The following is a 24,554-nucleotide window of genomic DNA, read 5'->3' on the forward strand; positions in this document are numbered from 1 at the left end:
AGATGAGCAAGCATTGTTACTCATTGGTTTATATTTGCATGCAAGCCTGCTTAGTTATCACATTGACTCTATGGAACACACAAAAGATGCATGGGATACATTGAATCTCGTGTTTGGAGCTAAGACAAAGAACTAAGAAATTCACTTAAAGATTGAGTTCTATGGTATAGAAATGAGCTTTAATGAATCTTTGGCTCAGTTTTTGTTAGTAAAATGAAAAGCATCATGACCCAGTTAGATGGCATAGATGCTACGATTGAAGATAAAGATGCAGTTACCATAATCTTAAAAAGCATGCCAAAGGAATACAATGCACTTGTCACAACCTTGAAGAATCTACTAGAGCCAACATTTGACGGATGTTTCTCCTCTCTTTTGGATAAGGAGAGAGAATTAAAAGGAAGCAATCATAGCACTGTTGAGCATGCATTGTTCAACAAAATCAATTTAAACTGTCATAATTGTGGCAAGAAAGGGCACTTTCAACATGAATAAGTGTAACTTCTACAACAAGTTTGGGCACAAAGAAGAAGATTGCAAATTGAAGAAAAGCGAAGGCAACTTTATGGGGACTACTTTGACCACCAAGTACGAAGAGACCCCCAAAGATCAGCCCTTCTAAACAGAAAGGAGGCAACCACCACCACTACCCTAGCCATTTGTTGTAAAAGAGAGGTCACCATATGGATAGACACCCATCTTATCACCTTATTTGTTGTGTGTATCTACCCAACCACCTGAGAGTAGCAAGTTGAGCACCCAGGGGGGGTAATGATTGTGGTAACTCATACCCGACCACCTGAGAGTAGCCAGTTGAGCACCCAGGGAGAGTAATGACTATTGTAACTCACATCTGACCACCTTGAGTAGCCCAGAGATATGAAACCAAGGGGGGGTATTGAGAAGTGTGGTGCCATAGAGCACATGTAGTGGTATGGAGTGAGTAGGTGTGAGGAGGAAGCCATATGGCAAAAGTAGATTATCCCACATGCAAGGACCAAGAAAAGATGTACTCTACCCATACAAAAGGGGTCATTTTTAAGAAATGGAAGTACAAGTACTTGCACATATCTCAAGCCTCTTTATGAGTACATGTCTTAATCTTGTAACCTAATTGTGCTTGAGTCTTAATCTTGTAACCTAATTGTGCTTGAGTCTAATGTATACACTCATGACTATGAGTGTACTTAGGCACCATCCACCATAGGTTTGAGTTAATTAGGTGTGATTAGTGTGTGCTTAGTGTGTCATTATACTAGTTAGTTTCTTGTAGGAGGTACCATAATCTCAACACTTGGTAGTTGACACATGGCCTTGGGTCAAAAGGAGTCAATTTTAACGAAGAATCTCCCCATAGGATCCATGTAAATGAGAGCATTATGCACATTAGTTGTTTCAAACTTTAGCCTTACATAAAAATCCATTTCAATAGGTAAATCATTAAATGGATTTTTAGTTGACACACGGCCTTGGGTCAAAAGGTGTCAAATGATCTGCAATTTTAACCAAGAATCTCCCTATAGGATCCATGTAAATGAGAGAATTATGCACATTAGTTGTTTCAAACTTTAGCCTTACATCAAAATCCATTTCAATAGGTGAATCATTAAATGGATTCATATGCTTTTTCCCTAGATTTGACATAGATGGACCATGCATATCTTGAAACTGGGATGGTCTCAAGTCTTGTTGTGTCGTGAGAAATCTCGTGAAGACATCTCACTTCGTGTCAATGTGATTGGGATTCCGAATATTATTCGAAAGACAGGTCCTTGTGAATACTTTCTAAGTTCCCAACTGATCTTGTACTACTGCCCTAATTAGGTACTCTCGATGCAATTATTGATCCCAGATCAGCACCAAGATGCAGTCTAGATCTTAAGTTCATATGTATTATTAGTCCTTTTTTGTTTCTTTTGATTTTTTGGCGTTTTTCCTTGAAAGTGCAAAGTGTTGGGATGCTTTTTAGGTCTTTTTGAGTAACTTTTGTAGGAAAAATGTGGGTTTAAAGTTGGTGCAACTTTTGACAATTTCTGAGCTAAATTTGTGCGGTAGAGGGGCCAAATCTGGAAGTCAATACACTACCGCGGCAACATATAATAGGGCAAGATGCAAATTGCTAGGTAGATTTTCAAAATCGCCATCTTTGAAAATTTGCCATCTTGACACCGCGCTCCGCTACAGCGTTTCTGACACTGGTCAATACCCTATTGGGTTGGCTTGTCCCTTGACACTTCTATTTTAGCTCAATCAGCCCTTCTGTCAAGATGGAAATTTTGAAACTGGGAGGTGCTATGACAGCCCCACACACCGCTCAAAATTGCTCCAACCACAACACATACGGAGCCTCAAGGTCCTTGGAGAATTCACCTCAGCATGGATGAGCTTATGTGCATGCAAATCTTCAAAAAAATAAAATCACAACCCGGCATGGATTCTGCCTTTTCCTACGTGAAGCACAACGGAAAATGGTTCTTCTCTTGCCAAGAAGTGACTCACTTCTTAGAAAAAAATTTACTCACTTCTTAGAACAAATTTTGGACATTTTACGATCCCCCTAATCTACCCAAAATATCATCAATAGCCTTTCAAGGCCTCGGGGCCAAAAATGTCGAATAATAAGAAATAAATGTGGCCTCCAAAGGCCCTTACCTTACCTGCAACATGACCATAAACATGTCAACACACAACCACAAGCACATGTTCTACCTAATCTACTACTAAATGTATAAATGTAAGGATGTGGGAGTAGTCTCACCGCTGCCAAAGAAGTAGAGTGAAATAGATCTCCACACACTTATACTCAACTCAACTCTTTCTTTCTAATCTACCATAATTAGCCTAATCACGGCCCTTGGCCACACGATGCCCTTGGGACCACATACCAAATGCTTGTATCTAAACCTATTTGCCGGTTTTGCAACCAAATGAAGCTAACAAGGAAGGTGAGTAGAAATGATTTGTTGGCACTCGACTAACCATAGGTTATCGTTCCTCGACAGCAATGGAAGACCCTCAAGTCCCTTGCGTTATAATATGAGGAAAGTAAAAACCCAAGTCGACCATAGAGTTTTTCAACTCCTATCGATCCAAGGAACTTTAACCTGGATTAGTGCATGGAGGCTATTTCAAAATGGGAGAATGCGCTACTCAACCTACACACTCAACATGCACACACACATAGGATTCCACAAGGCAAGCACCTCTCAAGCAATGCATACACACAAACAAGTATTTCTCTCTCTCAATCCCTATTCCACACAATCAACCTTATGCTAATCATGCACCACATTAACATCCATTCTTCCATCTTCTTAAGCATACACATAATCACTCAAGCTAAGCAACTAAAGCAAAGAGCAATCCAACATGCTACAACTCTACTTTAAATCTAGCAAGGATTCGTGTACACAATCAACTTCAATGCAAGAAAGCCAAATCAATGTAATGGGCAAGAAAATCAATAGGGTTTCATTGATTTAAGCCAGCACATAAGCGACACATACACATAAATCAAGAAGCTTAAGATAATTCAACAATTCTTAGATTAACATAGAGATTTAAGACAAGAGAGAGTAAGAGACTTCTTTATTTTGCAAGTGTAGCATCAAGCATAGAGAAGCTTGAGCTCATAGGCATCAAGCATAGAGAAGCTTGAGCTCATAGGCATCAATGATAGAGATAGAGTGGCAAGGAGATAGCATGGAGCTCTAGAGTGCTCTCTTTGCAAGGCAAACTCAATAGAATGCTCGCACAAGCTTAAGCTTGGTGCTCTAGAGCACTCTTGCTAGGCTAACTCAATAGAATGCTCACACAAGGTAACCTAATCTCTTATCATTCTTGAGTTATATGGACACTTCACTCTAGGGTTCACATTCTAGTGTCCATGAGCCAGTGAGCCCATAAAAAACGAAGGAAAAATCCAAAATATAGATACAATGCACTTTGCCTTTAATTTGAACTACGAGAATCCTAAGAAAAATAACTTGATAACGATTTTCCATTCCCGCGAGACTGACACTGCACCTGGAGATTTCTCATACTTTTCACTGGAATGTCTATGGTGGCAGGAGGTTAGATACTTAAAACGGAGATGCTAACATAATCTTTACAAATGATCCCATGACCACTCCAATCTAACTCTGTTTGAGGTTAAAAATAGTATATACCCCCATTTTTTGCTATTATGGCACTTGTTCTGCCATTCTCGGAACATCATTCGTCTCTAATATACTAAACTTCTAATTTATTTTTTAGGAATCTAGTGCAACTGGATGTAAAGAGCACAGACCCAAGTTTAACTCGGGTACAATACTCTTCATTTATTTCTTCCGAAATAGCGAAATCAATCATGGATGCTGACAAGTCTGAAGGTATAAAAAGGGATATAATGCAACCAAGTAAATCTTCTTGATATCCAAAAAAATTCAGATGATTGTGGAATAAGTAGAGGAGGTATACACAAATCTATCATGTAATAAGTTCAAAGTTAAAAGGGAAAGAGATTGCATCAAATATACTTCCAAAACCTTTTCACGTAAGAAAAGAAAGGTACAATTTGAACAAGATTGTTGCAGAGATTATAGGAGAGACAGATCATGTGAATGGATGGTTCAAAAGAGGAAGTAGAACCATTTCCTTTAATTATTCTAATAATATCTTCTATAATTTACATACTTTACAAAAAAAATGGTGAAATATGATAATTTCACACCATCAGAGACAAATAGTGTGTTGAAATTGTCATAAAGTTAAATGAGTGCAAGGTGGTGAAGCAGAAAAAAATGGAAAGGGTAACCATTACACTGATGAACCAAGCCTTATCCCCACCACTAACCAAGGAAGGAAACATAAACAAAAGGAGTGAAAGGTACTTCAATGTTCAATCTGAAAATAACATTTGGTGGCTTGGATGCTTCCAGGTTTGTGCCTAGAACTTTTAGACTTAAGCATAAATTGCATGGATCCTTTGGTATATTGGTCACTAGCCCTTTTTTGCAGGTTGACAAAGAGGATCATAATATATTATCATGGATTTTAACCACATAGATATTCCAAGAACCATCCAAAACACAATAAGAAAGTCTTCAGGTTGATGGTATTAGAAGTTTCAAGGTGGAATGGCACATGGCTGGTGACTTGAAGATTCTAGTGCATGTAATATTACAAAGGGCCCAACTAGCAAGACTCCATGCATTTATTTCATGGATCCTGTCGCAACATTAGATAAATCAAATCAGTGTAAGGAACCTAAAAGGGGAGAACAACAGATACAAGCTTAGAGCCCAAACTTGATATACCATTAAGAGTGCATATATGCACACTTGATGCACTTTGTAGGATTATTGAGAAGATCTCTTTGTACATTGAGCTTGCATGGACGGAGAAAGATTTGGATCTATACAAGGAAAATATAACAAAATGAGAGGAGATACTTTCAACCATAGGGCTTCATGGAGGAAATGTAAAGACTGTTGGGCTAGATCAACTGACAGCCACCAGGTACCTTCCAAGCCATCAATTGGAGGAGTGAAAGCACAATGCTTTCTAACTTTCAATGGTACAATAGGAAAAATTAACAAGAAGCATGGCTCTACAATCCAATATGGTGTTTGGAGGCAAATTCACAATGTAAACAAAGATCATGCATCTAGATGAGGGCTATGCAAGAACTAGAAAAGAAGAAGTGTGGAAAGTGTTGGATAAAATCTTCTTCTATTGTGATAAAAAACTTTGGAAACAAGAGTTCAATAATCCTTTGCAAGAGGCACTACTCAACTTTGGAAAAAACATGACAAAGGCATGGATAAGTCAAAGTATCACTCATTACATGGTATGCCCTCTCATTTCAAACTATTTAAACAATGTACTAGTAAAGAGAATGTGGGGGAGAGGGAGAGCTTCAAACACTAGCAAGCAAACACACACACACACACAAGAGAGAACAAGATACAAGAGAGAGATAGCTGAATTTTCTTCTATCTTCTTCTTCTCTACTCAGCCAACATAACATAAAGATACGAGTACACACTATATAGGTTAGTACTCAACTGCTACAACATACAAGGGTCGGTCCATAATGTGAACCCGACTAAATGAGCTGGCGCTATAACTATGCCAGTCTCTAGTAATCCAAAATGGCTGTCACACAGCCTGTCATCCCACTGGCCACATATCACCCATAATCTCACCAATCATGCCAGTGGTGTAAATGCAGAAGTTATCACCCAGGCGGGTCATCAATGTTCACCGTAGCACTAATTGAGCTCGATATCTCAACACTCCCCCTCGAGCTCAACTCCACACCCTACACTCCAAGTAAGCTCCTAAACCTGTGGAGCTTCTCTGTGCCCAATGCCTTCGTGTGAAGATGTCAGCCACCTGATCCTCTGTGCTGACATATACCAGATCTATATCTCCTACTACTACTAGAACCTTCTCCCTCTCACAAAGTGATAATGCACCTCAATGTGCTTCATTCTAGCATGATATACTGGGTTACCAGCCAACTCTATGCTGCTCATGTTATCACAATATATGACAACTTCCCTATCCATGGGCTCTCCCATGTCACCAAGTAGCTTTTGAAACCAAGCTACCTCACAAGCTACCATAGCATCACCCCTGTACTCTGCCTCTATACTCGACAAGACAACTGTTGCTAAATATTGCTCCAACTCACAACAGCACTCCCAAATGAGAACATAAAAACCATTGGTAGATCTCCTGTCTGCAATACGACCATCCCAATCAGCATCTGTGTACCCATGCAATTGTATCTCTGCACCAATCTCATAGAAAAGTCCATAATCAACTGTGGACTTTATGTACCTAAGGATCTAGCTGCATCCAAGTGTGGCTTCCTAGGGGCCTGCATAAATTGACTCAAAAGTCCAACAACATAGCTCAAGTCTGGCCTTGTAATGGTCATGTAGATCAAACTACCACTATGTGTCTGTATGTAGTGGGGTCCTCCAAAAGCTCACCTGTATCTGCGGAAAGCTTTGTGTTTTGCTCCAATGGCACTGAAATAGGCTTACAGCCTGTCATACCATACTTGGATAACATGTCCAAGCCATACTGTCTCTGCAATAACAAAATGCCATGAGGTGATCTCACCACCTCTATGCCCAAGAAATACTGCAGGAGGTCACCCAAATCCTTCATCTCAAACTTCTGCTTCAAAAGCATCCTGGCATCATGTATGTCTGCATCACTATCACCAGTGATAATCAAGTCATCCACATAGATGACTAATAGCATGATCCCTCTATCTGTCTTTTTCACATATAGTGAAAAATCTGCATTGGATATCTGAAATCCAATGGTAACAAGATACTCCTCGATCTTGTTTGACCATGCTCTGGGTGCTTGCTTTGTGTAAACTGCACACAAAATCTGGATGTGCATCACTCTCATAACCTAGTGGCTGCATCATGTACACTTCTTCTTGTAAATCACCATGCAAGAAAGCATTTTATACATCCATTTGATGTAAAGACCAACCCTTCACAGCCATAGCAATGAAAGCTCTCACAGTTGCCATTCTTACAACTAGGCTGAATGTCTCCTCATACTCTATGCCATAAGTCTGCGCATAGCCCTTGGCAACCAATCTTGCCTTGTACCTGCTCACTGAACCATCAGCATTGTGCTTGACTTTATACACCCACTTACATCAAATTTCCTTCTTTTCCTTAGGCAAAGGCACTAACTCCCATGTTGCATTTGCATCCAATGCTGCCATCTCCTCATCCATGGCATCTTCCCATTTCTTATTTCCAAAGCAAGTGGGCTCAACCTCCTGTATTGCTTTTACCATCATGTAAACATAATGATCAGCTATATATCCATCATATCTCAACCTGTAAACATGGTATCTAACCCTCGTAGACCTACGTACACCTGGATCACTGCCAAGTGTCCTCAAAACAGTCCTGGTTCTCCTTACACCAGGAGTAACCACAAACAGAATGCTAAGCTCCTCATCAAGGCTCTGCTTAGAGCCATTAGAGTCACCATCCACATATGAGTGACCTGCTGACAGATTAGGCACAAAAGGTTGATCTACCTTTTCCTTCCCATTCCCTGATACATGTGTATCTGCATCATTCCTCAACCTGCCTGACCATGGGCTAACATTGGATCCACTGCTCGAGGACTCCCTAGGTCCACTCAGCACCTGTGGTGGTTGTTGCTCTACATGTGGTGCAACATCAGCACTTCTTACATCTGCATCTTCTGTTGCCTTCACTACTAGTGTGTACCAGCTACTCATCTCATCGCTCGAAGACAACATCTCTGCTTACTCGCATCTCACGAGTGGTAGGGTTATAGCATCTATAACCTTTTTGCTCCATATCATAACCAATGAAGATGCATTTCTTTGCCTTTGGATCCAACTTTGTTCTCACTTCATCTCAGGAACATGTACATATGCAATATTAGAATATAGGCATTGTAACCATTAGTCTCGGGCACAATATTGGATGGTTGAAATTAAGGTTGTGTGTAAAGACACCCCAAAGGGGTGGCCTCCTCCTATTTAAAGGATGGGAACTCTTCACAATTGGTGTGAGAGTAGAGCCCAATTGCATTTGTAAGCAATTTAATAAGCAAGAGATTTCTTGTATGACTGTGTCTTCTCTCTCCTCCACTTGTGTCACCTAGCATGAGCACCACAAATTCTTAAGATGGTATCTAGAGCTTAGGTTTACTCTTGTGGTGTAGAATAGGTCGACTTCAAGCCAATCTGTGGGAGATTTGGGCCAGATTTGGACATTTAATGCCATTTTTGCTTTTTTCACTAGCTTTCGAACTGGCCAGCCCATACCACAGCTCATTGGAGGGCTCATAGCATGCATTGTAGGGCTCATACCACAGCTCATTGGAGGGCTCATAGCACGCATTGTAGGGCTCATACCACAGCTCATATAGCACGCATTGTAGGCGTTTTTGGCTTGAGGTTTGCTCTAGAGTTTTGTAAATTAGGTCATTGCTAAGCCCATGGCCCATCAATGCCTCTGATTAGCCCAGTGAAAAGCCAATCCTCCAGGCGTTTCCGGGCATGTACACAAAGGCACAAGTCCCAGCGGAAAGCCAAGTCCTCCAGATATTCCGGGCATGATAACATCAAGTCCCAGTGGAATATCATATCCAACTATACAGCATAGGCACATTCCATAAGCCATGGACACCAATCCAATATGCACATAGTGTGAAAGCAAGAGTGAACCATTCGGGTGGCCAAATGGTGACATCCCCCTCCCCCGCTTCTAAACAGTTGTCCGCAACTGAAATGCATCCAAATATGTCTGAAGCACATGCGGGCAATCTTTGAAGAACTCTTCATCTACCCATTTAGCATCAATGGGAAGATAGTTCCTAAACTTCACAAGGTAACGCCTCACAACTTTGCCTGCAGCAAGCTTGCGTTCCTTGTGATACACAATCTACTCTGGTTGCAAGATCTCCTCAAGCTCATCCACTTGTGGTGGATCCTCAATGACCATTTCAATGGGCTCCGGCCCTACATACTTGCGAAGGAGACTCACATGAAAAGCATTGTGTATGTGCCAAGGACTAGGTAATGCCAATCTGAAAGCCACTTCATTGATCTTCTCGATCACTCGAAAAGGTCCATAGTACCTGGTTGCAAGCTTAGGATATGCACCCTCTTTGCCATGCCTCTTTGCAAGTCTTGCTTTCTCAAATTTCAGCAATACCCAATCATTCTCTTTAACATCCAATTGTCTTCTATGCTTGTCGGCAGCCTTTTTATGCTAGTCTTGTGACCTTGCAATGGCTGTCCGCACCTGAGCAAAAGCAATATCCAAGTCTCTTACATACTCATCAACTGCAAATATCTCATCCTTTGTGCGAAGGATGGGTGGCAAAACCACCTTACCATAAACAATCTCAAACGGGTCCTTTCCCGTAGATGCATGCATTGTGTTGTTGTATGCGAATTCCACAAGGGGTAAGTACTTCTCCCAAGAAGACTTCTGATCCGCCACATAACATTTCAAGAGATCCAACACAGCTGAATTTGCAGCCTCACTTTGCCCATCCATTTGAGGGTGATAAGCTGATGAGAAGTCCAATTTGGTACCAATGTTATCAAATAAGACCCGCCAAAAGAGACTTGTAGTCCTGGGATCTCTATCCCCCACAATGGACTTCGGCATTCCATGATGAACACTTGTGCAAGATATATTTTAACCATATGCTCAGCTTTGATGGTCTTTTTGACCGGCAAGAAATGAGCTTGCTTGCTAAACCTATCCACAATTGTCCAAATTGCATCATTACCCTGTTGGGTACGTGGCAAGTCCATAATGAAATCCATTGTAATACTTTCCCATGGCTGCGTGGGAATAGGCAATGGCTGAAGCAAACCTGGTGCCTTTTTCCTATCAAATTTGACCTTTTGACAAGTAATACATGCACGTACATGTGCCTCTATGTCCTTCCGCATACCTAGCCAAAAGAAATACCGCTCAATCATGTGCGTAGTAGGCATTATGCCTCTATGACCAGCATATGGAGGAGCATGGCACTCATCCAAAACCTTTTGCCTCATGTCAGACACCACACATAGGCAATTATCTTTCATGAGATAACCCTCTTTGATCACATATGAGGCATGTGCATGACCAGCCATCAAATCAGCCCAAATAGTGGCAAAATCAGCATCCGTATGATACAAATCACGCATGGTAGACAAGTCCCCATGAGAGGCAACCGAGATAGCTGCTACATACGGCTTTCGTGACAATGCATCGGCCACTACATTCTTCTTTCCCGGGGTGTGCAAGATCTGAAAATGAAACATAGAGAGGAAATTGGCCATCCTCATATGCTTCTCTGATAACTTAGTTTGAGTAAGAAAATACCTCAAACTCTGGTGATCTGTCTTCACAGTGAAATCAGCCCCAAGAAGGTAATGTTTCCATATAGTAAGTGCATGAATTACAGCCAAGAGCTCTTTCTCATAAATGCCAAGAGATAGCTCTGCATCATGCAATCTACGACTCTCATAAGCCGCGGCATGTCCCTCTTGATTAAGGACAACTCCTATGCAATTTCCAGATGCATCACATTCCACACAAAAAGGCTTTTGCGAATCCGGAATGATCAACACTAGACCATGAGTAGTTGCATCTTTCAATTTGAGGAATGCATCTCTCTCTACATTAGTCCATTTGAACACGGCCTTCTTCTTTGTCAAATCATGCAAAGGAGAAGCAATCCATGCAAAGTGCCGAATGAACCTGCGGTAGTAAGAGCATAATCCAAGAAAACTACGGATCTCATGAACCGAACTCAATTCGGGCCAATTCCGAATTGCATCAATCTTTGCAAGATCCATCCGCACTCCATCTTTGGACACAATATGCCCAAGATAATGTATCTCTAACAAGAAGAACTCACTCTTCTTTGCATTTATGAAGAGTTTATGCTTATGGAGCTCTTCAAAAACAATAGCCAAATGAGCTTTATACTCTTCTTCGGTCTTCGAGAAGACTAGGATGTCATCAAAGAAGACACCTGTAAATTTCTTGTACCCACGGAATATGCGATCCATCATTCTATTGAATGTAGCCGGGGCATTTGTAAGACCAAAAGGCATAACAAGATACTCATAAAGCCCAAATGCTGTCCTGAAAGCAGTTTTGTGTACATCCTCAGGCACTACACGCACTTGATGATATCCACTCTTGAGATCGATTCGGCTAAAGCATGCCGATCCATCCAACTTGTCAAGGATGTCGTCTATGCGTGGAATCAGAAACCGATTCTTGATGGTAAGCTTATTCAAAGCTCTATAATCCACACACATACGAAAGGATCCATCCTTCTTTTGAACTAAGAGGACGGGTGAACAATATGGGGAAGAGCTTGGCTGAACCAAACCCTTCTCAAGAAGCTCATTTAGTTGCTTCATGATCTCCTCTTTTTGGGATGCACTTACACGATAGGCTGGCCTATTAGGTGGTGAGCTACCCGGCACAAGATCAATGCGATGATCTTCCAGTCGTACAGGTGGTAACTCATCAGCAAAACAATCATTGTGCTCTTGCAAAAATTTCAGCCTATCATTACAAAGAGTGTTTACATGTACATCATTTTCCTCAACAGGATCTCGTACAAAAATCAAGTACGCAAAAATACTCTTTTTCATTACTTTCTTAATTTGTACATGAGATACAAGGGGAATGGTATCACCCTCTTCACCAGCATCAATTACATGTTCTCAGCCTTTATGCATGAAGGTGATCCTGTTAGTCTTGTAAGCCTTGCACACGGATCAATACGTGTATGCCAAGGCTTTCCAAGCAATACATCACAGCCATTCAAAGGCGCCACAAGAAAATCCTCATGATCCACATAGCCTTGAATGTGTATGCGCAACTTGCCAAAAATAGGCATGACCTGCACTTCTCTACCAACAAAGACAGCCCCTGCTTCAATTTGAGGACGCATGTCCTCCACTTCAATACCCAAAGCAGCTGCCATCTGAGTGGATATGAAATTCTCCGTTGCACAATCATCAAACATAAACAAAGCGGGCTGATTCTTGAGTTGTCCCCAAGCTTTGCATACAACCCTATCTTTGCTATCATGTGAAGTGTTGCCCTGCACATCCGGAACCATATGCACATTAGGCTTCGGTACATTAGCATTTTCAACTTTGTTCTTCTTATCTGGGCATGCTCTTGCCATGTGCTCAATGCACATCCGGAACCATATGCACATTAGGCTTCGGTACATTAGCATTTTCAGCTTTGTTCTTCTTATTTGGGCATGCTCTTGCCATGTGCTCAGTGCTGCCACAAGTAAAGCATTTGCCTTCACGCATATATTGCTCCTTCTTCACAGCACTAAGACCAAAGTTTGCCGGCTTATAAGGGCGCTTTTTAGCAAACTTATTTTCAGCTTTTGGACCTAATTTGGCTTGGTTTTGGTCCCTTTTAAGTGGCTGTCCATCATTTTGCAGGTTTTGGACAGCCCTCTCTTTGTCTTGAAATGAGGGTTTAGCCTTATTGGTGTAACGGGAGGCGGACGCGTGTATTGGAATGTATAAATGTGAACTAGATTCTGAGCACTTAACACTTGAGCATTACAACCACAAAACTGAAAATGACAGTACACCACATAAAGGGGCCGATGATAGGCTGACCCCCCCCCTTTAGGTTATATTACCAAAAGAGTCTGCAAAGTACAAGATTACGGGTGCCTGGGGATTCACCACCAGCCTGCACCTGATTCTTCCAAATACATCATGAATGAATACATTTCAAACAAGAGAATCTGTAGGTACATCCGCCCTACACACAGGTACATCCGCCCTGCACAAGCCTCTTCACAGGTACATCCGCCCTGCACAAGAGTATCACAATCCTCACAGGTACTCCGCCCTGCACAAGATGTAAATGGATCTTTAGGCCCTGTTTCCACGCGAGAAACTGATCCAGAAACCTGTGTTCTCCGCGAGCAAGTGTCCCCAATGCTTGCCCTAAACACCTGTTACACAAGGAATCCTTGAGACACATCCATGCTCACATATTCCATTGCTGTCCAGCCTGTTTTATGCAATAACCAGTCCAAAACAGCAGCTTTCCATCGCGAGAAATCCACCTGTAAAGGGTCCTATAGCCCTGTGGAGGTCCCTAGAGCTGTCCTGTATTGTCCAAGTTGACTTTGGACACCTGTAACCAGCCCAAAACTCGCAATAACCAGAAAATACAGGTCTGAAATTTACCAACCAGCCCTTTAGAAGAGTGTGGGGATCGATATCCAAGCTTGTGTGAGTCCGGGAAGCAAGCAACCAGCCCTGTAGCAACTCCCAAAGCTTCAACCAGCTCTCCAATGTGTTGAGTTATGAATAAAACAGCCCAAATGGCCTCTTGAAGGAGGCGCCTTTCTCCAGTGCCACCTATGGGGCTTGGTGGGTGCACAAACTGGCTGACATGTGTCCCCCATAAGGTGTCCAGGTAGGTGTCCAGCCCATAGTGCTCCATTTGTCCTGTTTGTATAAGTTTAGGTCCAACCAAATGGGAAATGGCCATAAGTTGTCCGGACTTCATTAATTTTGGTCCAACCAAATGCGAACGCATTATAAGTTGTCCGGCCACTTATTAATGAGTGTGGACCTGCAAACCAATAAACCTTGGTAGTAAATGAAATAAGCTGTAAATTGAGTGTGGACGCACTTACCACCTGCAAAACTCATAAGCCCACAGTTTTAGGCCCAAACAGGTGTGCACACACGCGTCCACAAGGTGCCCGGGCGTCCCCGGTCCCTCGGACTTCACAAGCCAAAATAACAAGCATTGTCCAGGCAGCAAGACAATGTCACGCAAAGTAAAATAAAGTTATGGCATGCATCATTTATGCAATGTGCACATGTAAACTTGGAGAACCACCTATCATCATTCTTGTACTTGAAAATATTCCGCCTGCCATCATAACACACCATGTGTGCATGGCCGGAATCCACACGGGCACCGCCCGAAAGTCCACAAATGTCCTGCCATGTCCTTGGACTCATATGCATCCACTCATATGATCCATACACATGCCCAGGTATAATACATACATGCATCCGCATGTTTCTAGGCCTGACACGCATCCGCATGTCCCTAGAATATAGGGGTTTGTGACAATTGGATCGACTCAATTTGAGTTCCAATTGCTCGGTGGCGGTGGCGGCTGCGATTAATTGGTGTAAGGTATGACGAGGATACATTTGTAATCCCGCTTTGTACACGGGTTGTAATCCCGATTGAAACCTTCTCTTCCTTTCCGTCTCGGTGACATGCATAAATGGAGACACCTCCAAGAGCACTTTCCAAAACTTTTGTACATATGCATTTACCGATTCCCCCTCATTTTGCTTTACCCAATCCCACTTCATTGTTATCTCATTCAATGCATTGGGAGGCAAGAATTGAGCATAGAACCTCTCCTTGAACTCTTCCCATGATCTAATAGGATTCGGTGAGAGCTTCTCCGTGAGCCACCAATGGGCAGCAGTGCCTTTCATGAACATGCTTACATGCCGGATCATGGATTTCTGAGTGAAATCCTCATCACTGAAAGCAATATCAAACTGGGCAATAAAAGCAAGTGCCTATCATGACCCTGTGAAAATGGAACAGCACAAGTGTGGGCATGGTGGTTGCTGAGCAAAATAAATATTAAATGATTTATATTTGGGGTGTCCGGACAAATGTGATGAGGTGTGGACATCTTCAAATGTGAAGGGGGACCATAACATTAATATTTTTAATGTTTTATCCATGGGTGGCCCCTAGGCATAAGTGGCCCCTAGGAACTTTAATGAATATTAAAGTAAGGGGCCTAGGATATTTTTGGAGAGAGGGGCAACTCCACTTTTGGAGTTACACACCTCTCTCATCTCTCCCCCTCTCTCTCTCTTGCTTTTTGGGAGGCGTGTAAGCAAACCTGCGTGGAGGAGAAGAGGGCCTGGTCGACTAGCTGCGTTGAAGAGTGTGGGCTGCTGGTTTTGCTGTCAAGAGTCCAAGCTCTACTAAATACAGGTCGTACAGACCACGTGGCTGCAGGCCGTACAGTCAGGCGGCTGCAGTACTATTAGTTACTGGCTCAGGCGGCGTTTGCAAGTACAGACAGCAGGCTGAAAACAATACAGACAGTACTGTACGAACAGAGCAGGTGGCTGCAGTTCCGTACAGCCAGTACAGGCGGCATCTGTTGTACAACAGCAGGTACAGTCTACTGGGCATCATCTGGTTCAGGTGGCGCAGGCGACCAGAGTCCAGACAGCAGGCGGGCAGATTCAGGCGACTGAAAGGTACAGTCCGTACAGTCCTGTAGGGACAGGTACAGTCAAGTACTGCTGACCTGTACGAACAGGTATAGGCAGGAACAGTTCTGTTTAGTCTTGAACATTAACAGGCGTTGAATCTCCAACTACAGGTGGTGCTTTATCAGAGCTTAGTTGGTGCATTAGTCAAGTGGTTGCAGGGAGGAAAGTACAGACAGTTTTTGGCAAGCACAGACTGGTACAATCGGTCCCACGGGTGCAGAACCACGCACTGAATTGGTAAGCTCTGAACTTGTCCATCTTTCTTTCTTTCCATTGGCTTATGTCTGCTGCAGAGTTGTGTCATCTGGCCCCTTGTGAGAGGAGGGGTATGGCAGTTTGAAGGGTGGAAACAGAGACTGGACAGTGGATGTATATGTGTGAACTGAGTTGTGAGACCATGTTCATAGAATATGCCAGATGTGTGCTCGAGGCTGCCCTGCTGAATGGTCATGGTTGATCAGAGGGAAGCACAGTGTGTTGCTTTTGTGGGACACAGATCTGTGTGTGAATCCTCTATGCTAAGAGGTCTTGAGGGCTGCCAGATTGGACATACAGGTTTATTCTCCTAGCTGGTTTTGTTGTACTCAGTTTTACATCTCATTGAATTTGAATAAAGAAATACCGAAAGGGGCACCAAGCTTTGGGGCCAACAGGTGTCGATATCATTTCAGTTTTGGGGCATTCTAGCTCCAGTTAAATTTGTTATTTATTTCGACTACAAGTGGAAGGGTGACTGCTAGTCTACCGCACTTTGGTTTCTACCAAAGGCCGGTTTCAAGGTTCCGTTGCCGGGACCCATCATCAACTTTCTTAAGGGGGTGAGCTCGTGGTTGACTCGAGGAAAGTCATTGCTGAAAAATTCAGCAACATGTCTGATACAGAAGATGAATATTTTTATCATGAAGAGGAAGAACAAGAGACCTCTCCTGAGAGAAATGAATCTGAGGATATTCTTGCAGGAGAAAGAGGCTGCAGATGATGAACAATAAGAGGATGTAACACAGCCAGAAGATATGCCTAGTAAAGAGGAAGATGATGCTCAGTTTAAAAATCGTTTGGCCGGTGTAATGGATGTGTTTATGCAGCTCACACAAAGTGAGAAGTTTGCTAAATTTATGAGATCCCGTTCTGAGCCTGAAAAGAAGAAGAAGAAGGTGCGTTCTAAGAACCTACCTCAGGGTCATAGTGGTGCCTTCCCACGGGATCCATCTTTTGGACAGTTTCCGAACATGCAACATGCTTTTGGTGCTAACTCACAGAGTTCGTTTTCTGGACAGCCATCTATTCCTCAGCAGTCTATGCATCCAGGTTATTTTGGTGGTGGCTCTGTGTTCCAATTTATGACTGGGGGTTATCCTCAGGGAGGCATGGGTATGCCAGGGACTTTTGGGAGCTAATTTTCAGCCTGGTATGCAAGGGAATATGTATGGTGGTATGCAGTCCGGAATGCAAGGAAACATGTTTGGGGGCATGCAACCTGGAATGCAAGGAAATAAGTATGGGGGCATGCAGCCCGGTATGCATAATGGTATGTTTGGAAACATGGCTGGAATGTATGGCATGCCAGGTGTTGGAATTGGTAATGTTGACCCTATGATGGGCATGAATGCTGGGGGTAGCAATCTTGTGAAGCCACTTCCTTACAATAATCTAACGCCTATGGGTAAGGCGAAGGATTATAAGGAAATGGGAGCTGCTGTGAAATTTGATACATTCAGTGGGGCCAAAGATAAGTTAAAGGCACTTACCTTCTTACAACAGTTTGATGCTGCTTTTTCTAGTGGTAATTACACGGAGTTCTCTAAGGTGAGAAAAGCTGCAACTTTTGTCAAAGGCAATGCTTTGCAGTGGTGGTCTACTCTTCTTTTGCAGGGCATAGCACCATCTACTTGGGTACAGTTTAAACAGGTGTTCTCTTCCGTATGGCTCACATCTGTTAGAAATCTAGCATGGTATCATACTAAACTAAAACATGAGGAAGACTGCAAAGGAATGAAGCCAAACTGAGAGATACTTTCCATTGATGTGACCCCTGAATAAATAGAGCCAAGTACAAGACCATGAGCGAGAGTGCTTATGGGATAAATGTAGAGGTGCCACATGGCACACACTCAAGACTCAAGACAAAACTGAAACTAGACAAATGTAGACTAGAGAAATAGTACACCTAGTGTGCACTTATTTCCAACACCCTCCTTAAGTGGACACTAGGAGGAAGACAAAAGACAAGACTGAAAGACAGACAAGACAAGACCAAGACTGAAAGACAAGATAGAAGACAAGATAGAAAAGATCCTGAGACACCCCTCCTCAAGTGATATCCTCATATGGGTCCACAAGGGTAGGGACAAGAGTGGATCATAGACAGACAGAGAGAGAGGCAATCAGCCAGTAGAGTGGTCCCACAGAGAGAGAGAGAGACTGTCAGATAGACATGAGAGAGTCTGACAGATAGAAGATAAATGGGGACATAGACAGAAAATGCCAAGAGAATGTGGGTAGCTAATCCACAAAAGAGAAGCATATAGACTGATAGACAGAGTGTCAGAGACATATGACTGTAAGATCACACAAGATAGACACATAGACAGAGAGACTGACTAATTGTAGATAGACAGAGAGATGGACCTTGATAGATAATCCCTCCTCAAGGGCAATCCTCCTGCTAGAGTGGGTAATGCAGGGGTGCCTCTTGGATAGGGACAAAGATAAGTCCATGTAGACAAATAGACATGACATTACCCCATGACATACATCATTGGTGATCAATGGTGGTAGATAGCATGAAAGCATAGACAATTATGAGAGAGATGGGAAGGTCTTACCATATTTGGCAGTGTCTAATCCCGTACAAGATAGAGAAGTAAATGAAATTCAGAACTGAGATTTTTGATTTTTCAAGAAATAGAGAGTAGGCTGAAAATACTTCTTAGATGGAGAGTGCCTTGAGCTGCTGCTGTAGAGGTTGCTGGACTAGAAGATGGAGACATGGAAGTTGGAGTGGAGGCCGGAGGAGAAGATGATGAGGCACAAACTGACTGAACAGCAGCACCCGGCCTGGTATAGACAGCAGCTCCACGAACACGCAGCAACGAGAGAATGGCGGGGCAGACAGGAGCGGCCAGAGGCTGAGGAGACAAGCGGGTAGTTCCAGCAGGAGATGGCGGGGCAGATGCAGCGCAGGCCTTGCTGGAGATGAAGAGGCAGAGGCGTAGAAGGGGGCGCGGTCCAGGGGAAGATGGCGCAGATTTGCAGCAGGCTGGAGCTGAATCATGGCGACAGAAATATGGCGGGGCAGAGATTGCGCAGGAGCAAGAGCAGCACGAACTGCAGCTGAAGAGGTGCGGCCAGATGTAGAGGCCAACAGGAGCAGCCAACAGGAGCAGCCGGTGGGCAGAAACAGGAAATGGCACGCAGATTTTTGGGGCAGATGTCGGAGAAGGATAGCGGGGCAGAGGTAGAGGATATCTGGGAGAGGTAAACTGAAAGGAGAAGATGGAAATGACGCAGCTATGGTTGCACCCTGCCCTTCTACTGAATAAGTAATGACAACACATTGTCTAATTAGCTTACCAGTCTTCATAGAAGTTGTTGCAAGCGGAAGCCTTCGCGTTGGAAGCATTAGAAGTGTTGATATCTTCGATTTGCCGCAATCCTTCGCGACAAAAGTCTTCAAGAGGATGAAGGGAACCCTGGGAAAGCTTCCCCTATGGTTCAACTTGAGAAAGGAAGGCTGAAATTAGGGTTTTCTGCAAAAAGACCAGAAATTACAGCAAAAATGAGAGCTGTTTTGCTGAATTTCAGTCATTGGGAGTGAGTAGGAGAGTGATTAGCACTTGGAAACACTCATGGAAGCTTGGAAAACACCCTAGCAAGTTGGGTATGGCTATGGAGAGCTTGGAAATGGAGAAAAATGGTGGAAAAACAGAGTTTTCAGCCTCCAAAAAATCCTCATGAAGAGAAAACACGAATTTTCTCTTAATAAGTAAGTGAATTGGGGTCCAATCAGGTGAGGGGACATGGGGAGATGCCCATTTATGAGTAAAAAGGGAGGATCAGGTCCTGAACATTGAGGCTTGCCCACCTCGGGACTTCAGTGAGTGTGAACTTGGAAGCGGTCATAATTTATAAGTGACTTTTGGGCGCCCAAACTTTAATGAAGTGGGAACGCACTCACTTATAAATATTGGCCAAGTCCTAAGGGCTATTTGAGCCTAGATTGGGTAATACTTACCACCTGTTCACATGCCACACAACCATGTCAACAGACAGTTTCACACGCACGGTTCACGGGCAGGTGTCCCCTTACCCGAAACTACACATTGGTCAAGCAAGCATGAAAACAGCATGCAATTTCAATTGCAAGCAAGCACATAAAGATGCTATGCAATGCAGCATTGGCATGAGCAATTTCCGTTCATGAAACCATATAAGACCAACCTGCTCAGCCCACCAATCGGCCAGCTACTCCCAGTCCGCCGCCAGCACACAAGTCAAATCGGCCAACTACAGGGGACAGCTGGGGGGCAGCAGAGTCAGTCGGCCATTATCTAGATGAGCCAACAACCACAGGACAGCCTCCCACACCTAAGGAAGAATAGGGAAAAAATAGAGAAAAATATGGAGAGTGGGGAAAAATGAGAAAACACCTAAATCGGACGGGCACACCCACAACAGAGGCCTTGGTGTAAATATACTAACAGGAGATGACTGCTAACACCCCCTCTCAACTCCTGGATGTGGAACCAACCCCAGTGAGCTGGAGTGCCGCCAGATTAAAGCTTGAGATAGAGACTTCGTGAAGAGGTCCACTGTACTGTTCTCCGCCGAACAGAACTCTAGCAAGATGTCATCAGCAACAATCTTTTCACGAACAAACTGCCTCTGGATGACCGTGGGTTCCACCAGTGGAAACCCAATCCCGCCAAGTAACCTTTGCCATCTCACCACCTCGCAAGCAGCACCACAAGCAGCCCGGTACTCTACCTCTGTCGACAAGGCAATAGATGGCTGCCTCTTACTGCATGAAATTGCTCCTGAGCCGAGGGAAAAACTGTAGCCTCATGTCAAGGTCCTCGTGTCTGGCTCTCCTCTGCTGCAGAAACCACAAGATATGCAATCCTGCCTCCAAAGAGTCCTTTGCAAACATGAGCTCAACAACCTCATTAGGAAGCTCCCATCCAATCTGGTATGCATCAACCAAATCAATGAACCATTCTGCTTCCAAGTCAAGGAGGCACCATACTGCTCACAAGGATCAACAACTGTTACGGTGGGATGCCAAGTTCTGGAAACCTGTTGAAGACCACTCAAGGCCTTCAGAAACATGTAAACCACCCCCTCTGAATCCGGAACCACAAAGCCTGGAGAATGTGCAACATCCACCTCCTTCTGCAAGTAATCAACTGCCACCTACCTAGGCTTCCAATAGGCCCCCGTGGAAAGAACTTCCTCAACTACAGGAGTTTCTTAGTCCTGAATGCTACGAGACATCAGAGCATAGGTTACTTGTAAAATTTCCTCTGACTGACAAACACAAGAACTACCAACATCTCTACTGGAAAGTTCCTGCCAACTACTGCCATCATCTGGCAAGCCATCCACCATCTAGTCCGGGAAAGCCTGCACCTGCAGCGTATCCACACTTAAGTGACCATTACCAGACTGCCACTAATCACTAAACTGAGGACCTGGGTGAGAGAGTGCTGAAAGTTTGTAAACTCCATTCTCCACTCCGCCTTCCAAAACTACATGGCCTGTTACTTTGTCCCGGAGAGCAACAAAATGCTCATCAAACTCCACCCATATGCCAGTCTTGCAAACCTGATGCACTAACAACAGAGGAAAACCAAGTGATGGAACGTACAACACCTGGGAGGAATACTTCCCCCCTCTGCCATCGGGAACTATCACCAACCTGCCCTCACTTTGAACTTGGATAGTGGATGTATCCCCAATAAGGATGTGACCAGAATACCTGCAAAGATCCTGTAAAGCCGAACGGGAAGGAGTCATGTGCCTGGAAGCACCACTGTCTAGAATCCACTCCCGAGTATCCATAGCGGAGTGTCCTCCAACCTCCTCCCTACACGAAGAAAATGAAACATCAATGTCCATTACCTCCACGTGCACAAAAGCTGTAGTCTTCACGATTGCTGCTGAGCATTCTGCACCCTTCTCGGTGCTCCGCTTGGGACACCGCCTCCAACAGTGGCCTTTCTCGCCACAATCATTATTGTTGGTCATGTCCACTCCCGGCTAGTCTAGATGTGAACCCAGCTTACTCACGGGCATTTCTTCCCTGTGCCTGGACACAGGCTTTTTCCCCGTGTGAACATACTTATGTGTGTTGGGCACTTTAACCTAGGTCTTTTAGTACTCACTTGTACTTTCATTTCATATCATTATTGAGTACATCTTTTCCAGCACTCTCACGTTTCTCTGTGCTTGAGGTTGTGTGTGTGTGTGTGTGTGTGTGTGTGTGTGTGTGTGTGTGTGTGCAGGCTAGCTTCCCTCCTACCCAACATTGGTATCAAAGCTTGGTTAGGGTTAGCATTAGGGTTTTCCCCCTGCTGCCCTTCAAAGCTTGAGCCTATTGCACACATCAGGGCATTAGGGTTTTGCTGCATTAGGTTAGGGTTAGGGTTTTGCCTTCAGCCACCCTGGCGCCGCCCTCAGCCGCTTCTGCAGGTCGCCAATCGCATTAGTAGATTTACAGGATTTGCGCACTTGCAGCTCTTACAGGTGTCAGCGGACTGTGTTTTTCACGGCACATGTATACATTTGTGCTTTGCTGCAGTATATGTATGCCATTGTGGACACTTTGACAGATTTGGATCATCGTGCAGTACACCTGCAGATTTGGGACGTTCATATGTATTTCTTGTGGTGAAAGAGTTCCCTTTCAGTCTATTCGTTATCCTGCTATTTATCTCCCGCATTCTTACGGTTTTGCTGGGCATTGCCTACTCTTGGTGACTTGTGACAGATTTGTTGTGCTATCATGGCCAACAGTAATAATGACCTCTTTGGAATGCTATCTCAAGACGACAAGCTCAATGGGGACAACTACCCTATGTGGGCTTATATGATGCATCATGTTTTGGTTGCCAAAAATGTATGGTTGTATGTGGATGGCACTGAGAAGCGTCCTCTTGCACCTGCTCCAGTGGAAGGTGAAGTGATTCCCGCTCACCCTCATGCAAGTCCACCTCCTTGTCTTCCTCCTACTCAGCAGCAGCGTACTTGGGATGCTAGGGATGCTCAGACCCATGCATTGATTGCTCTCCCGTGCCGCAGGCATATCATTCCGCAGATTTGTTCTTGCACCACTGTAAAGGGTGCTTGGGATACCTTGGCGGCATTGTATTCAGGTCGCAACAATGAGGCTCATGTAGCTTACCTTCCGGGCAAGCTTGAGACAGACCACATGCTTGAAGGTGACTCTATCGATCAGTACCTTACGCATGTGAAGGACCTACGAGAGCAGCTCATTAACATTGATGAGGTCTTGATAGATAGCTATCTTGTTCAGACAGTTTTGCGCAACTTGCTTAACTCTTATCAGACATTTGGCACCACTTTGCGGTTGTTGGCTGGCAATGCACCTAATGCCGTCACTTTTGACAACCTTGTGACACTCTTGCTCAGTGAAGAGCAATCTCGTTCCAACAGGAACAACATGATGTCTACTGAGTCAGCAATGGTTGCTCCCTTTCGTGGGAATAGATCTGGGCCTCAACCTAGCCCATCGAATCCTCCCAAGACAGAGGACAAGCCTGAAAAGAAAAAGCGTTGTAACTATTGCAAGAAAACAGGGCACACCATAGAAGAGTGCAAGAAGCATATTGAGAGTGAAAAAAAAAAAGAATTGGTAGGCTTAACCTGTCACGCTCGCTGAAGCTTCCGCTCCCCCCCCTGCTCGCGCTGCTGCCTGCACGCCCTCCCCCCTTCCCGCCCTCGCGTCTGTTCCCCCCCCCCCCCCCCCCCCCCGCCTGCCCTGTGTTTCTGCCGCCCTCGCGTTCCCCCCCCGGCCTGGTTTTCTTGCGCCCCCCGCCCCAGCGCTGTAGCGCCCGCCGCCACTTGCTCCTCTCCTTCGCGCCCCCCTCCCTTCTTCAGCGCCCCGCCCTCCCTCCGCCAGCCTCCGCCCTCTCTTCCCCCCCACCCCCCTTTCGCGTTGCTTCCGCCCCCCCCTGGTTTTTTCTTCGCCGCCGCCTTACCCCCCCCTCCCCTTCTTTCTGCTTTTTTCCCTGGGGGTTTTTTGCCTTCCGCCTTCCCCCTCCGCCCTTTGTGTGCAGCTCGGTTCTTGCAGGACTCTCCGCATTCGCTCCGCCTTCGACATAGCTTCAGACTCTGATGGAGGCTCCTCCCACCCCACCTCAGAGGGACTCTTCCGCAGCCCCCTCGCCCGCCCCTAAGGATACCCCCATCAGGCTTTCTCTTTCGCCAGAAGAGGAAGCGAGCCTCGCCACAGAGGTGGAATGCCTCCAGGCACATTCCACCATCTGCCCGTATAGTCGGCACTCGCCCCAGCAGAGGGGAGATCCGGGATCTTCTCCATGCCCGCCTTCTTGCAGATGTGGGCAAGATCCTGGACGTTCAGTTACAGGGCCATGGACACTACCAGATTGAGTTCGAGACAGCCCAGAGCGTGGCCCAAGTCCTAGCCATGAGTCCCCTTGACATCAAGGGCGCTTGGGCA

General features: G+C 44.6%; 1 protein-coding gene and 1 pseudogene across 2 annotated transcripts in view; both read right to left on the reverse strand.

The window, feature by feature from the left end:
- Nucleotides 1-2,536: 2,536 nt before the first annotated feature.
- The window catches only part of LOC147611378 (uncharacterized), a 74,732-nt pseudogene continuing 52,714 nt past the window's right edge, over nt 2,537-24,554 (reverse strand). Inside the window, exon 2 of the transcript XR_015263744.1 lies at nt 2,537-2,657. The product of XR_015263744.1 is annotated as an uncharacterized LOC147611378 (transcript). The remainder of the gene's footprint in view (nt 2,658-24,554) is intronic.
- LOC147611379 (uncharacterized) lies at nt 4,612-9,028 on the reverse strand. Its single transcript, XM_086784446.1, has 2 exons — nt 5,301-9,028; nt 4,612-5,211 (listed from the first exon to the last, which is right to left on the reverse strand). The coding sequence occupies exon 1, from the start codon at nt 8,297-8,299 to the stop codon at nt 7,679-7,681; it is 621 nt and encodes a 206-aa protein (XP_086640572.1). The 5' UTR covers nt 8,300-9,028; the 3' UTR covers nt 4,612-5,211; nt 5,301-7,678.

The sequence above is a fragment of the Cibotium barometz genome, chromosome 47 (genome assembly GCF_041138505.1).
Source record: "Cibotium barometz isolate CiBa-2024 chromosome 47, ASM4113850v1, whole genome shotgun sequence".
In the NCBI taxonomy this organism is placed as follows: Eukaryota; Viridiplantae; Streptophyta; class Polypodiopsida; order Cyatheales; family Cibotiaceae; genus Cibotium; species Cibotium barometz.